The sequence below is a fragment of the Ictalurus furcatus genome, chromosome 12 (genome assembly GCF_023375685.1).
Source record: "Ictalurus furcatus strain D&B chromosome 12, Billie_1.0, whole genome shotgun sequence".
NCBI classification, from domain to species: Eukaryota; Metazoa; Chordata; class Actinopteri; order Siluriformes; family Ictaluridae; genus Ictalurus; species Ictalurus furcatus.
This window is the reverse complement of record NC_071266.1, coordinates 24618532-24634828: the sequence shown is the minus strand read 5'-3', so window position 1 is coordinate 24634828 and position 16297 is coordinate 24618532. Positions and strand designations below refer to the sequence as shown.

The window sequence follows — 16297 nt, the reverse complement described above, 5'->3', positions numbered from 1 at the left end:
TTAGTAATACTATAATACTATATACTATATTAAATATTTGGCTCATGCCTCCGGGGTTGAGGGTTCGATTCCCGCTCCCGCCCTGTGTGTACATGGAGTTTGCATGTGCTTCGGGGGTTTCCTCCGGGTACTCCGGTTTCTCCGGAATCATTTTAATTCGCATTGAAGAGAATAAAAAAAAAACGAATAAAATGACAGGAACGTATTTTAATCACCCAAATAAGAGTTTTCTTTATTGGATTTATTTAACATTTAATAAACATCACAGTTAAATATTGAATAAATTCTAAAATATGGTACAGAATGCCATGTAAAATAAATATACATGAAAATGTACAAAATAAAGCGATAAACTTCCAAATGTGGAAGAAAATAAACTTATGTTTCTACAGAAGGTTAGATTGGTCCAACAGTACAAACATACGCACCTTTTCATTTATCAAATTATGAAAGGCCTGTCGAAATTTACCGCGGTTTTATCTTTTATCTGAGAAGTAGTCTAGAAGCAGCTACTAATATTTCTAATCATCTGCTGTTCAGCGTGAAGTCAAATTTCATTGCACAGTAGGAAAGATTTATAAGAGAGTGATGGGAGGGAGGGCAAAAACACACTCCGGTCACAGTGTGTGTAAAATATTCAAACAGGCGATGTTTGTGAATCGAAAGATTCGAGGTTCCTTCAGTGCTTGACCTAGAACATATACATACATACATACATACATATACATACACGTATATATATATATATATATATATATATATATATATATATATATATATATATATATGACATCCATCTGACTGAGCGTGATGCAATTTTTATTTTCAATTTTATTTTCTTTCTAGTATTAAAATAAAGCCTTTCTCATTTCATGATATTTATATTAACAAGCAAATTCCATAAGCACACATCACAGTATGAAAGTGCTGGCTTTGAAGAGAAACAAGAAGGAAGTCCTTGTAAGACACAACATTCGAGATATCTACTGAATAACAGCTAAGAGATTTTGGAGATGGATATAATCAGATACTTTGGGGGGGGGGGGGGCGACAACACCAAGTAAACCCTGGAGTTATCTTAGTGATGCAGAATTAGGAAATTTTAATTTCTAGGTGTTTGTGTAATGCGTATAAACATGTCCAATTACAAAGGTCACCATTTTTACAGTGAAAATCTCTAGCTATCAGATACGAACAGTTTCCATCATACTTTTTTGTCCTCCTCATGTGCAATATTGCATTAAAGTACCATTTATACCATATAACTTTCCGTCTGCAAAGTTTGATCGTATGCAAATCCGAAAGGCATCTAATTCAGTACCATGAGCTTTATCCAAAAGCCTGGCCATTCTAGTCATTAACTCTTTAAAATGCCCAGGCACTTCTTAACCTCCCCCAGATAAGGAATTTCCTCATCCAGACACTTGGCACAGGGGTGCTTCAGGGGTGTAGTCCATTTTTTGCAAAGTCGTGACTCTCGAGTTCCATAAATCTCACACGGACGATCACAACCGTCCACGGTGAGTCAGTCGTCCTAACTCCATTATGGTCCCTCGTGTGTGCCGAGCATGTATCCTGTGTTGCAGGTTTTTGGTCTGAATTGTGGGGACTCTGGGGGACTGGAAGAGACTACTGGAAGGCGAAGTCGGCTGGAGGGCCATATGAAAAGCCTGGGAAAGCGCCGGCTGCCTCTCGGACGCTGCTAGTCAAGTGCAGGTTGTCGGAGTTGGACACGGAAGTGGAGACAGGCAAGTGGGTGAACTCAGGGTCAAAGTGCCGGAGGTCTGTGGGACCCGACTGCAAAATACAATAAAGACAGGATATTTTAATATGTTAAAAAATATACAGTGCGCTCCACTGATATTGGCACCCTTGATAAATATGAGCAAAGAAGGCTGTGAAAAATTGTCTTTATTGTTTCACCTTTTGATATTCCTTGGTCTTACCCATTGTTATGAATGACTAAGGGAATTTGGCCTGTGTGTTACCTCATATCTATAAACCTGTGGAACAGGAAGTCATGGTTGAACAATTTCCTGTTCTTAGTCACCCAGGTGTAGTAAATTCTGTAAAATATCAATGGGAGTATACTTCAAATATATTTTTCTCATATGAATTCATAGGGGTGCCAATAATTGTTGCAGACCTATGTTTCATAAAGATTTTTTTTGGATGCACTTGTGTTGTGTTTGCAAGTGTTTGATGTCCATGAGAGCAGAGTATTTTTGTGAATTTTGTGAACAAACGATCGAAAGGTTAAACAATAAAGACAATTTTTCACAGCGTTCTTTCTTCATATTTACCAAGGGTGCCAATATTATTGGAGGGCACTTTTGATATTTATTATTTCATTGAACTTGAATTGAATGAAAATGATTTAGGCTGGGTTTAAAATCTGATGCATTTAAATAAATGTGGCTTATCATTATGAGGGGTTATCTTTCGCTTACCACTGAGGGAATAAAAGGAGGCGTGATCTTCCTGGCCATCAGGTCGTCCCAGTTGATGGGTGAGAAGAAGCTGTGGTTCTTGAGTTCCAGCTAAAGAGAGCATTATAATAGTACATTAGAACCCTGAGCTTTTAAATCACACATAGAAATCTGTACAGGGATGGACTAGGGTTAGACTAGGTTAAGAGCTGGACTAGGTTAAAATATGACTAGGGTTAGAGCTGGACTAGATAAGAGTTGGACTAGGGTTAGAGCTGGACTAGGGTTAGAGCTGGACTAGGATTAGAGCTGGACTAGGATTAAAGCTGGACTAGGATTAAAGCTGGACTAGGGTTAGAGCTGGACTAGATAGGAGTTGGACTAGGGTTAGAGCTGGACTAGGGTTAGAGTTGGACTAGGGTTAGAGCTGGACTAGATAGGAGTTGGACTAGGGTTAGAGCTGGACCAGATAAGAGCTGGACTAGGATTAAAGCTGGACTAGGGTTAGAGCTGGACTAGATAGGAGTTGGACTAGGGTTAGAGCTGGACCAGATAAGAGCTGGACTAGGATTAAAGCTGGACTAGGGTTAGAGCTGGACTAGGGTTAGAGCTGGACTAGATAGGAGTTGGACTAGGGTTAGAGCTGGACTAGGGTTAGAGTTGGACTAGGATTAGAGTTGGACTAGGGTTAGAGCTGGACTAGACAGGAGTTGGACTAGGGTTAGAGCTGGACCAGATAAGAGCTGGACTAGGGTTAGAGTTGGACTAGGGTTAGAGCTGGACTAGGTAAGAGTTGGACTAGGGTTAGAGCTGGACTAGATAGGAGTTGGACTAGGGTTAGAGCTGGACTAGGTTAAGAACCAGACTAGGGTTTGTCTAGGTTAAGAGGTGGACTACGTTTAGGGCTCAGTGTGTAAGATGGTTCATTGTACGTATTAAAAAAATAGCTGTAGTCATAGCAACGCTAAGGAAGCCAAAAGAGGTCTTTCAGTCCTGGGAATGTGATAGAGAGAGGTGCGATTTGAACACAAACACTTACAAAGTCATCCTTCACTCCCAGCCTCTTGGTGCGGTCCTTTTGTAGAAGCCCCTCGAGCAGCTCGCGCCCAGCGTTGGACACGTTCGGCTTCAGCACCAGAGACTTGTGCAGGATGTTGTTGTACATCTCAGCTGTGTTGCGACTGTAGAAAGGTGGCTAGAGAGAGAGAGAGAGAGAGAGAGGTTCTAGTTTAGACTTTAAGCGTATTTAAAATACTGGTAGCTTACAGTAGTGGCGAATTTTGACTTACCAATCCGTAAAGCATCTCATAAAGGACAGACCCGAGGCACCACCAATCCACCGTGCGGTCATACGCTTGCTTCTGCAGGACCTCCGGTGCCAAATACTGCACGTACAAAACATACAATCAGACCCAAAATGCGACACAAATTCGAAATCTTTAATCAAACACGACTCGAAGAGGGCGTAGGATGTTCTTCGCCTACCTCTGGAGTGCCACAGAATGTACTGGTGGTGTCGTCGGGTTCCAGTCCCTCCTTACACAAGCCAAAATCAGTGAGTACAATGTGGCCCTGAGAGTCCAGGAGGATGTTCTCCGGCTTGAGATCTCTGTAAAGAAACGAATCATTTAAAAACAGGATTAGATGATCGTTCGACCTGCTTGGTTGGTTGGTTTGCTTGTTTGTTTGCATGATGACCACTAGGGGGCAGCACGAGCGCACACCTGTAAACGACATGCAGGGAATGGAGGTAGCCAAGAGCGCTGGCGATCTCAGCAGCGTAGAACCGAGCTCTGGGTTCCAGGAAAATCCTCTCTCGCTGGAGGTGGTAGAACAACTACACGAGGAAATCAGAGAAGAGCAAAAGGTCAACGTCCCGACTGATATCGTCACACAAATACAAACGTTAAAGCCGACCATTTATATTCCAGAAAATACGATCATTACCTCGCCTCCATTGACGTAGTCCAGCACAAAGTAGAGCTTGTCGGTGGTCTGGAAGGAGTAATGAAGCCCCACCAGGAACGGGTGTTTGATGTTCTTCAGCAGAACGCTGCGCTCAGCCATGATATGCTTTTGCTGGGTGAAAAAAAAAACCAAACCAAGAGTTATGAATCCATATTGTGACGTTTTACCACAGGAAAATGAGAAGAACAGTCGGTCGTTCAGGTTCTCGACAGTTTCTCACCTCTTTCTTCTTCAGAACGATCTTCTTCTGGAGCACCTTCACAGCGTAGTACTGTTCCGTTTCTTTGTGTCTGGCCAGCAGAACCTAGAAAATAAACGTTTGACGTTTACTCAAGAGGTGTTACACGGACCGTGAGAAAAATCCCGACCCCATCCCGAATAAACTCCACTCACTTTCCCAAAACTCCCCTTGCCGATGATCCTCAGGTAGTCAAAGTCGCAGGGTTTTATCCTGTCAGACACGCGGAAAGAAAGGAGCCGATTAGGAACTAGAGACGCCGAGATAAACACAAGGGACTGACTGCTGGACTCGATGAAATAAAATAAACGGAAATGCACTTACTGAATGTCCTCGGCTAGCGAGCCCCTTGGGGAGGTCAGGCACATCTGGATCAGGAAGACGTCGAAAGGAAATGATGTTATTTGAAGCGTTTAGGCATTAAATAACAGATTATACCAAAAGCAGGCGTATATACAAGATACCATTTGTGCCAAAATGAAATATTTTTTTTTTTTAAAAAGCTATTGAAATGAAATTGATAATCCAATGGATTGCATCCAGCGCTTAAGCCAAAAAAATTCAATCTTCTTGGAATTTTGTCTCCAAATATCCACGGGAAAACTCACTATTGGCATTTGAAGGGAGTTCATGAGCCGTTGCTCTGGTATAAATAGAGGACATTTTGGCACAAACGGTATTTTCTACTCGTGCCTATACCTGGGGTGAGTCGATTTCGCCGTCTCTTCCCGTTTCCTCGTTCTGGTTCTCGTCAATCTTCGTGAAATGGTCTACTTGAGAGCTGTGAAAGAGGAGAACATGACTGAAACCACTAGATGGCACTAGATCTGTGTTCTGCACAGGCAAGACAGGTTTCTGGAGACGCACCGATAAGATCAGTGACATTTAACATTCTTTTTTTTTTGGGGGGGGGGGGGGGCATTCTTCGGAGTCTTTAAAGTTCGGACGAGACCGAAATTCTTTCAGGTTTTTAAAAAAAAAAAAAAATAACCACCTCTGAAGTGACAGATGAGTTCTCAGATGAACCTCAGTGCTCACAGGATGACACAAACGAGCCAGCCCTATTCGTGCGTAATGGAATTAGACTATTATCCTCGTCTAGGGGACATGCCGGATTTACCCAAAGATGCTTACAGCAGCCTAGACGCTAGAAGGTAGGCAGGCTGAAAAGATTATTCTGGCTTTATGGTGCAACACGGAGATTATGCTATTAAGGGAAGGTACAGCCGAACCCTGGGACCGATGGGATTACTGCACTAATTTACGCTGACCTCAGTTCAGTCGGATGAACGGAACAGCTACGATGAATGAACGGACGGATGAATGAACTAACGGAGCCCTTGTGAGGTTCGCTATCTAAACACGTCATATGGACAGTCTTTTAAACACTTACTGTTGGCAGATGTGAGGGTTGGAGACCAGCTTCTGAATGAAGTCGTTTAAGCCCATCTTCCTTTCTTTGATGAAGGCTGGAACAGAAACAGAGGAGGTTGTTGTTGTTGTTGTTTATTTTATATCGTTATGTCAGAGAAGCATCAGCTAACCAAATCAACCGAGGCCACACAAACACAATTTTCCATTATTTAAGCGGGTCGATGATTGACATTGCCATCTAGCGCTCTGCCTCAGAGCTTATACGATGCTGAAATACAAAAAAAACGAGCTCTGAATTCTCACCATGATTAAAACACAAAAGGCCTGAATCATCAGAACCAATGGTGTGACTTGAACACACACACACACACACCCACACACCCACACACACTGACTCAGACAAGGCCACGTTTACACGAGCGCTATTTGAACACATGTCTATCATGAACATACAGGCGTGAAGGTGGGGACAGAAACCCCTTCGCAGATATCAAGTCAAAATATTTTTTCTCCTACAGTCACGATTGTCTCTTCTCTTACTGGGTTACGACTCACACGTCTTCAACACACATGGTGCTTAGCGCATGAAGAAATAAACGTGCCACGGTCTTGTTGTTTTTTTTCCGGGGTACATGATTTTTTATTTTCAGTATGTACTTGGGCTGATGTAAAGGTGCATGCATATTTCTTTCAGGTCTTATTAGAGTACTTTAAAAAAAAAAGTACATACTAATAGACCTAGCACAAGAGATTTTCCTTTGATTTCATTTCCATTCAGCCAATGAAATGAACTGAAAACTGAAAAGTCTGGTCTCCTTGTCACTGGGGTGGTACCATCGAGGGTATCTCTAATATGCATCTAGTACCTGTCCGGTTGTACCTTTAGGTCGGTGGTACTTATGGTCCATTTATATGCGCCTGGAATTCATCTTAAATGAATATATGCAAGGGTGTAGATTTGCATATGGACGGTAGGGACATGTCCCTACCAATATTTTTTAGAATTCTAGAACGTAAAATCTTTTAGTCTTTGATCTGTTGCTTTGTATCATTTGTATTTAAATGTAAATACAGATCTTAATGTAAATATAGATGTTATAGTTTAATAAACCATTTTCTTGTCAACATTAAACCGTCCTTTTTTTTTTTTTTTATTTCCCGGGGTGGGTGTCCCTACCAATACTGAGACCAAACCTACGCCCTTGAATATATGAACATATATTTTGGGGGAGCGGGGTACAAAAGAAGCCTGGGTGGTACCAAGTGTTATAGGTTGCAATTTTTCAGTAGTCAATGATACTAAAATAAGTAAGTAAGTAAATAAATAAATACAAAATAAACAAACAATTATGATTGCTATTAGGTGTAAACGGTTTAAATTATAGCATAAACCCATGCTTATTGTTTATTGGTGAATTATGAATGAGTTTAAGATGTTTAAAAGTTTCAGTACGTACCGGTGAGCACGGAAACGATCCCCCTCATCTTGCAGTAAGTCAGATCACAGCGGCTCTCTGTTACATCCATTTTTACTGATCAGTCCGCGCGCGACACTGGAGCAAACTAATAACTAATAACTAATACTGACTGGAATGAGTCGACCGGATGTGGAGCGCGCGCGCACACACACACACATATATATATCTATGTATAAATAAATATATATACACAAACACCGGTTTCACTGCTCCCCGGTCCTGTCTGTCTCACTGCGTCCCGCTCGCGCGCTGCTCCTTTTATACCGAACACGTGGGGTTCTGTTTGACAGGGAGGCGCGGCGGCGACGTCGTCACTCGCGTAACCAAGGCAACTGTGGACCCGTGACGTCGCGGGAAGGCTCCCTTTATTACAGCGCGAGGATCCGCTCTGGGTCTCTGGGGGAAGTCTCTCTCACTCTCTCTCTCTCTCTCTCTCTCTCGCGCGCGCGCACTGGAATAAAGTTGGTTGGAGGTTCGATATTCGCGGATATGAGGAAATTAAGGGACCGTCTCTAAAGTTACAGACGACATTGTTATACACGATTCTAACTTCAATAGCATTTGAAGGGAATGACTTACAGCCATATAACCAACTGGAAAGTGTTCATGTAGGTGTCAGGTATAATGCACACCTCTTAGATTTTTTATATTTATTAAAATAAGCTATTAAATCACATGTAAATTAGATATGTATTTCACTGCAGAATGGGCCCATACACAAAATATACCATAATTTAAAGCTCAATAGCATTTGAAGGGAATTATGTATATATGTATATAAAAATTATTTCATTAATAGGACATCTATTTTTTGAAGAAAACCACTCAATCCAGTACGGGTCATTCTGACCCCCTTTATGCATTCGTGAAGGGTTTTGGTTCATGCATTGTAGGGTTAAATATCAAAAATCTAAAAGGTCATACCTTCATACCAAATCAAATCATACCTGACACCTATTCGAACACTTTCCAGTTGGATGTGTGACTGTACATCATTCCCTTCAAATGCTATTGAGCTTTAAATTATGGTATATTTTGTGTATGAGCCCATTCCGCAGTGAAATACATGTCTAATTTATAGATGATTTAATAGCTTATTTTGAAAAATATCACAAATCTAAGAGGTGTGCGTTATACCTGACACCTACATGAACACTGTAAGGTTGGTTATATGACTGTAAGTCATTCCCTTCAAATGCTATTGAAGTTAGAAACGTGTTTAACAATGTCGTATGTAACTTTAGAGACGGTCCCTTAATTTCCTCATATCCGCGAATATCGAACCTCCAACTTCAAACCAACTTTATTCCAGTCTCTTTCGCTCTCTCGTTCTCTCTCTCCCTCTGTCTCTCTCTCTCTCTCTCTCAGGAAGTTTTCCTAAGAAACATTTTATTCAAATGAAAAAGTTCCGAGGTAAAACTCATGTAAATTAGCGCACTATATAATCATGTGTGTACATCAGCTTCTCGTTTCAAAATGGCAGCTTAAAGGAACTCTCCACGCTGAATCACACTGAAGTTCACATTAAAATATGTGCAGGCAACAATCACATGGATTCCCATATTCTCAGCTATTCTTATTATCAGATCTGACATGAATCGGACACGTGCGTTCGCGTCTGCCGTGTAAACGGACAGATCGGATATTCCCCTGTCGATATCGAGTCGTACGTCATTGAAAAAGCGACGGTGGCGAAAGATGTCAACTCGTGTGGACACAACTCTCAACAAGGCCTCTCTTCTCTTATCTTAAGCTTCCGGTGACGTCTACCTCGGGTTGTTTCACGAAGTGTATAGTGTAAATGCAGATATCGGATATGGGTCACTTCTAAAAGTAGATGTAAGTGGGTCATCAAAGGGTCATCTTTGATGCAACCAGGGTGACACTGTTATTACATGCATCTCAGACATACGGGATAACAATCAGGCTTCGCTCTTAGCTCCTAAAAACCAAAAGAGCTTCTTTCTCACTCAACATGTTCGTCATGTTAAGGAGAAATCCACAGTAGAAGTAGTGTCAAACCCTGGACTCAAAGTCCCAGAATGCAACACGGCTATACGACGCAGTTATGCTGCTTGTCATTCCCGGCCTCCATCCGGTAAAATCCATGGAACCCCCCACCCCCTCAGCTTGAAATGTCAACTCGTCAACGTAGGGCAGTCCTCTCAACTAGCAGTTCTTTCCCTGTTCACAGAGCGACGTCAGATCGACATGGCCGCTCTCACACTTCAAACAGTGTAAAGTCCTCTACTCCACTTTTAAATGAGTTCATAGCAGTACCGCGAGACCTAAATCCCCCTGCGCCACTATCTACAGGTAGTTGAACGGCATTGTGGGTAATCTAGGAAACACTTGAAAAGTTTACCAATTGCAACCAGACCAAATTGTGGATGGCAGAAGTTTAAACCTCAAAAGAATTGAACTCAGAATTGAAGCGTGGATTTCCATCTGTCCTGAACTCATGAAAAACGTGCACGAATTTAAACGACTGAGGGCGATGTGGTTGGATAGAAATAATGACATTTTTTACTAATAAAAACATTCAGGACTCTTCATATGAATTGAGTGCATTTTGTATTTTTAATGTCTAAAAAAAAAAAAATGAAGCGTTGGTCACTTTATCAGACTTCAATAAATAAGCCAGAAGGCATGACAAGGCATTTTTTTTTCTTCATGTGAAATAAATAAATAAATAAATAAATATGTATGTTCAAATGTAAAAAAAACCCTATATATATATATATATATATATATATATATATATATATATATATATATATATGTGTGTGTATGTATGAATTTTATATATATATAAAGCAAATACACTATTAGATCAATCAAACACCTAAGATGATAAGTATAATATTTGATTTGATGTTTGTGGGATTTTACAGAGCCAACTACTCCATTTCTAGGCCTACATGACAGCTGATGTAACTCCATTACGTAACTCTTCTGTCAGCGCAGGAAAATCACCAAACACCAAACGTTGCTGGACCCACACACATACAGAATCACAGCTTACATCCCTGACCTGCTCCAGAGACGTAAATCCCATTTTAAATCGATTTACGCTCAATTTCTTAATCTACTCCTCATTTCTACCGATGGAGTCCGAGGTCAAGCTGATGCTCCGCTGCCGAAAATTACGAGCTCGGTCGTTATGTAACTGTGTCTAATGATATGTAATAATATCTAATGATGGTCCTTTCCGATTTCTATTGCATGACTGCGGTGCCATACGTGTCCGAACGATATCACGTTTACAGATATGCGTGTGATGGAAATGTAAACGACATATCAAACATACAATCGTGTTTCAGATAAATCATTTTACATTAAGAATAAAAAAAAAACCAACATTTTTTTGCTGTTCCTGTCACACTATAACTACACTTTATCCTGAATATAATTGTTACAATAGTTTAAAAACCGTACCATTTTTGCATGGATGTGCAAATCCATTTAGCATGTAATTCTTTAAACATCCTTTTCCATGAGTCGTCCATTTTAGGGGATTTTAATTCCACGGCATTCACTCAACCCTGTAACCTGAATACATTCACCCCTATGAAATATTTGGAATACTGGAATACTTGTCGTGTTGAACAGCGTTTTTTTCCTGAAGATCACGAGAAGAAGAAAAGTGTCGTCTCTTATTTGTTTTGCTTCCTTTTCAATGATATCGTGATACTTGCTGACGAGACTACTTTAAACATATAAATCCAAATCGTCGAGTAAATCATCAGAACGTCCTTGATGTCCTCGTTTCATTAGCACGGATACTAGTTAACCACGTTTTGTGTATTTGTTAATTCTACACAAAAGTAAAGCCCTCTTACTTTCACCCCTGTTCATTCTAAAAATGAGATCTGAACGGTTAATGTCAGGGAGTTGGGGTCAGAGATGATACAGCGCCCCCTGGATCATAGAGGGTTAAGGGCCTTGCTCAAGGGCCCAACAGTGGCAGCTTGCTAGATGAGAGCTTGAACCCCCGACCTTCTGATCAGTAACCCAGAGCCTTAACCGCCAAGCCACCACTGCCCCTCCTATAAAAAAATAGAATTGTTTATATGAATATAACTATCTAGAACACACAACGTTAAGGATGTCTTGCTGTTCTGAACATTATTTTACAGCCGATCTGAAAACTTTCAGTCGACGGAGGGGTTTCATTTTTATTTTAAACATGAGTTCAGTACTATCCATATAACCCGGTGATTCTATAATTTGATTAAGCTGATGATGGTGAGCTGTCTGTTTATATGGCAGCAGAATCAAGGAATGTGATTTCACACTTTCAGATTCATCACACCCGGGTCCAATCACTCATAACCGTCAAGTCGAGAGTTCACAAGGCGGAGGACGAGGAAGTTCCTCTACAACGCTTCCTGTTTCGGTTGTAGTTTACATAAAATTCTGAGGGATTTCCAGTCAGAAAGTACAGGACACCCCCCTAGAAACAGATCCCAAGAACCATATTAGCGACAGAAAACAAAACAAAACAAAACAGGTTACACTGCTCGTCTGCTTGACAATGAATCCTAATAGTAGATAAATAAATGATTGTAAACTGATCATGGAGAAGAGGTATTCCCCCTAACTGAAAGCTTTAATCATTCACGTTCACTGCGAGAGTGTCCATTTACAGGGATTAGATAACCATGTAGACCTTGTCTCGGGCTACATCTGAGCCACCTCGACTCGTTTTCCATCTCGCTATCCCCTTTCCGGTGGCATATTTTTAGTACGATGGGCCCCATGCTCTTTCCTACATGCCAAGTGGCCATACCAAGAGACCTCACTTCCGTTAAGAGACTCGACACCCTTCTAAGCGAATCTGCCATGTAACTCAGGCTCCGTTGTCATGGAGACAGCCATCTCGAGCTCATTTGAGTATGTGTGTGAATATTTGCATTACAGGAAGTGTGTCGCTGGGTCGAGTTCCTGTCTGCCACGCTCGAGAAGGCTGGTCGGCAACACTGAGTCATTCAGCACTCTGCACGCCGCTCTCCGAATACACCTGCTGCTCGGGTGATAAGGCGACTTCAACAGAGTTCCCTGACTGAACAGTCTGTACAGCTCTGCCTCATGGGAAGGGTCCCAGTGGTCCTTGTAGCTAGGATTCTGCTCAAAACTGCGTTTCTCCCTATGGTACAGTAGTGCCTGGTGTAATGGCTGACGGCTAAATGGTATCTTCACATCCTTTACATGAGTCCTTCGCACTACTCTATTGGGGAGTCCGACTGATTTGTGACATTCGATGATGTAATTTATTCTTGAGCTTTCGTTAATCATTTATCTGATCATTCAGCCGCTAAAGCATGATATGCAAGCCTTTTTTTTTTTTAAATTCTCAAAGAGTATAGGATACAGGCCAAACCTCCAACTAGTGGCTAACATTTAAACATATTAAACATGCTAACACAGAAATTAGCATAATAGTAAAGAAAAAGCATCCAACACACACACACACACACACACACACACACACACACACACAGGTTAGCTCAACTTACCTAACTAGTGATACAGGTTATCCTATCAACTTACACATCAACTAAATTATCACTAGGAGAATCATGCTAACACAGAAACTAGCATTGTAGTAAGCAAACTAAAAATACACATCGAGCTTAAACATTTAACCCTCCATGTTTACTTACAGGCTAACAAGTAACTTACATTCAAACTACATTAGCCATATAGGAAACATGCTTACACAGGAACTAGCGTAATAAGCAAACTAAAACCAACTCCAGATTGACTTAGCTAACTGATGAAACATGCTAATACACCAACTTGTGCTAAAGTAAAAATACTTACCCATAAGCGAATCATGCTAACACAGAAACTAGCATTATAGCGAGCAAACTAAAAACACACATCCAGCTTAAATCAACTGCTTACCTAACTACTTAAAAATGACACAGATAGCAACTGTGCTAGCAGCAAGGTTTGCCGTACTGCAATTAGCGTCATTAGTAACGGCGAGGTAGGATGGGGTTAGTTAGAAGCTGGAAAACATGTGTTCTTCCTTAAAATAACTCCAGAAAGGATTTTAATTAGAATCCTGTGCTGGCTATTTAAAAAAAAAAACAAACAAAAAACAGTAAAATAAACGAATAGCTATTTTCAGCTTACTATAATGTTTTTTTTCTCTTTTATTTTCTTCTCTAGATCACAGCGATTTCTGATTGCAGGAAGTAACTCCATTGTCCTTCATTATTAATATTAGGTGTAGTAAAATGAACTGAAGTGCACAAATTTTTCCAAACAGGACGTATCGGACAAAAGTCCCTCATCGGCTGCGTACGCAGCACGCTCCTGAGGCTGTAGATCGTTTTAGCCGAACAACTACCGAGACCCGGTTCGTTTTTATTTTGTTTCGACAGGTCATAAATCACACACGACCTCATTCATTCGTCCAGCTGTTTAGGGATTGTGTCTTTTCCAAACGCACACGCAAGCTTCTGCGGTGTTCCAGTAAAGCACGCAGTATCTTAATAAAGGCGTTACATCCGTGCAGAACGTTCCCTTATATATCTAGAGAAAGGAGTGGAGGAGAAAATTCACTTCCTCTTACTTAAACGACAGGAACCGGATCAGTTCCTCGTCGCAGGAGGAAAACAGATCCAAGCGATGGAATAGCACTAAGATATTTTGATTTATTCCTGAGTTGTAGGTTAGTATAGCTTCTGGCTATAAAAGAGAGATTGTGTGTGTGTGTGTGTGTGTGAGAGAGAGAGAGAAGATCAGAGAGCAGAGAGTAGCACAACATCATCTGTCTGTATTGGTCTGAGACAGAGAGACAGACGGCTGGCTGTCCGTTATTATTATAGATTATAGATGAAATGAAGCACAGCGAGAGAGAGAGAGAGAGAGAGAGAGAGAGAGAGAGAGAGAGAGAGAGTGAGCTATGGCTCTGAAAGAACACCAGTAAAGCAGGTAATATGGTTTGTGAAGGGAAAGAAATATCGCAATGTAGTTGTACAAAGTAAAACGAGATAGTGAGAGTTCATGAATATGTAATAGCGAATAGTTAACTGTGAAGCAGACGTCAGAGAAATGGACAGAATAGTAGAGAGGAGAAATCACGGAGGATGTTCAAACGGATTTATGGCAGACTATTTACAATATTTACAGGTGTGGCGCTGTCACGTATCAACGATCTGAATAAACGTACCCATTAACGTTACGATTCACCAGTACACCAGTACAATTGCTTTGTGCTGCTTAAATTATTCTACAAGATTTAAAAAAAACAAAAAAAACAAGGGAAATTACAAACCTTTCCCTTCCCCTCAACTAATCCCAACCGTATCCGGTTAAACCTACGCACGCCTCGTGAGTTGCCTTTTTAGGAAAAAAGATCGATCGACGCTGAAATGCTCCAGCTCCTCCTGTGGGCGGAGTTAATTTCAGGGCTGGAAAGATATCTCCAGAAGCCCGAAATGAAAGAACCTAGGCAGATCCACTGCATGGAAAAGCTGTAAATCATGCTTTGTTTTTTTCCCCCCATGCCATTTTTACATTTTTATTACTAATATAGGTTTGGAAGCAAGTTACAAACTACCCCTTTAAAAAAATAAATAAATAAATAACAGCCTGTGTTTTGCATGAAAATGGCAGACGTACAAACTAAATAAACTGATTAAAAAAAAAAAAACACACACACCAGAAGGCTAATGATGAACAGCTTTCAGCAATATACTAACAGTTGGTTAAGTGAATCACTGAACCTTCGTTAAATGCGGTCCTCTTTAAAAGAAATCCTTGAATATTTTCCCGTCACGATGCATTTGATAGCATTCCTAAATCTACAAGTCTACACGATCAGCAATGTTTCTTCACTTCAATGATAAAACGGTTCTTACCTATGAAGGATTTCTTGCCAGGCTTCATATCTGCATAGGTGTGTGTGTGACAGAGTGAGTCCCTCTTTGTGTGAGCGTGTGTAAGGAGTAAAAGCAGGTTGTAGGTGAAGCCGTGAAGTTTCCTACGTCTCCATCCTCCTGGCTGCAGTTTCAGCGCGTCTGTATCTTCATCACGTTTCCCTCACACTGTCAGTCTTTCAGCGTCGGCGCTAATGAAAGCGGCAGCACGGCCCCGTACCTGTCCTCACCTCTTGTTCTTGTTCCTCAGGTGCACGGACGAAACAAAAGCACCAGGTGTCAGGTAACACGCCGTCTCATGAGCATCCCTCTCGCACCCTGGGAAAACCGGTGTCTAGGTTACACCGATTACACCCACGGGTCCTGAATATCACCCTCTGATTGCACCATCGACTGTTACAACGTCCCCAGTCCTCCTCTGGTTCTCTTTGGGAGCTGTGGACGGACGAAGAAAACAACGACGTGGCTCCTTTGGCATCCTACAGCATCTTTTTGCTGGGACTCAGCATTTCCATGGCAGGCAAATTGTGTGCGCACCTGCACTCGCTCCAGAGGCAGAGCAAACGGGTCACTAATGACGTGCAAAAGATCACAGTGGATGAGGATGCTGGATTTATTTTTTGTTTGCTTCTTTTTAAAAATTTTTTTATAAATAGATATTCACATGGGCATTTGTTTTAACTCTGAGTATCTGTACTCGACGTACATTGTGGTGATTTGGCCGCATTAATCAATAGAAGTGTCACGTTTATTTTAAAATATCCACTAAATCCTTTCTCCATCTCAGAGGTGATCAATAATGGATACAAATCCATCCATTCTTTCTAGCGCTTATCCTACACAGGGTTGCATGGAGCCCATCCCTAGGAACTCAATCGCACACACACACTACGGAAAATTTAGCGATGCTAATCA

The 16297-nt window shown here is 41.2% G+C and overlaps 1 protein-coding gene across 1 annotated transcript; it reads right to left on the bottom strand.

The window, feature by feature from the left end:
• Positions 1-193: 193 nt before the first annotated feature.
• On the bottom strand, positions 194-8091 carry si:ch211-195b13.1 (STKc_SGK domain-containing protein). Its single transcript, XM_053638151.1, has 13 exons — positions 7467-8091; positions 6029-6104; positions 5335-5416; positions 4960-5003; positions 4791-4848; positions 4618-4701; positions 4377-4508; positions 4154-4266; positions 3915-4038; positions 3719-3814; positions 3469-3624; positions 2451-2540; positions 194-1797 (listed from the first exon to the last, which is right to left on the bottom strand). The coding sequence occupies exons 1-13, from the start codon at positions 7534-7536 to the stop codon at positions 1630-1632; spliced, it is 1293 nt and encodes a 430-aa protein (XP_053494126.1). The 5' UTR covers positions 7537-8091; the 3' UTR covers positions 194-1629.
• Positions 8092-16297: the final 8206 nt, after the last annotated feature.

Bases quoted from the DNA above. Each gene is read 5' to 3' on its own strand.
- si:ch211-195b13.1 (XM_053638151.1), bottom strand. From the start codon at position 7,536: ATGGATGTAACAGAGAGCCGCTGTGATCTGACTTACTGCAAGATGAGG. The intron at 4,267-4,376 runs GTAATGATCGTA...TTCCTCGTGTAG, and splicing joins ACTACGTCAATGGAGGCGAG to TTGTTCTACCACCTCCAGCG. The intron at 3,625-3,718 runs GTAAGTCAAAAT...CTCTCTCTCTAG, and splicing joins ATGAGATGCTTTACGGATTG to CCACCTTTCTACAGTCGCAA.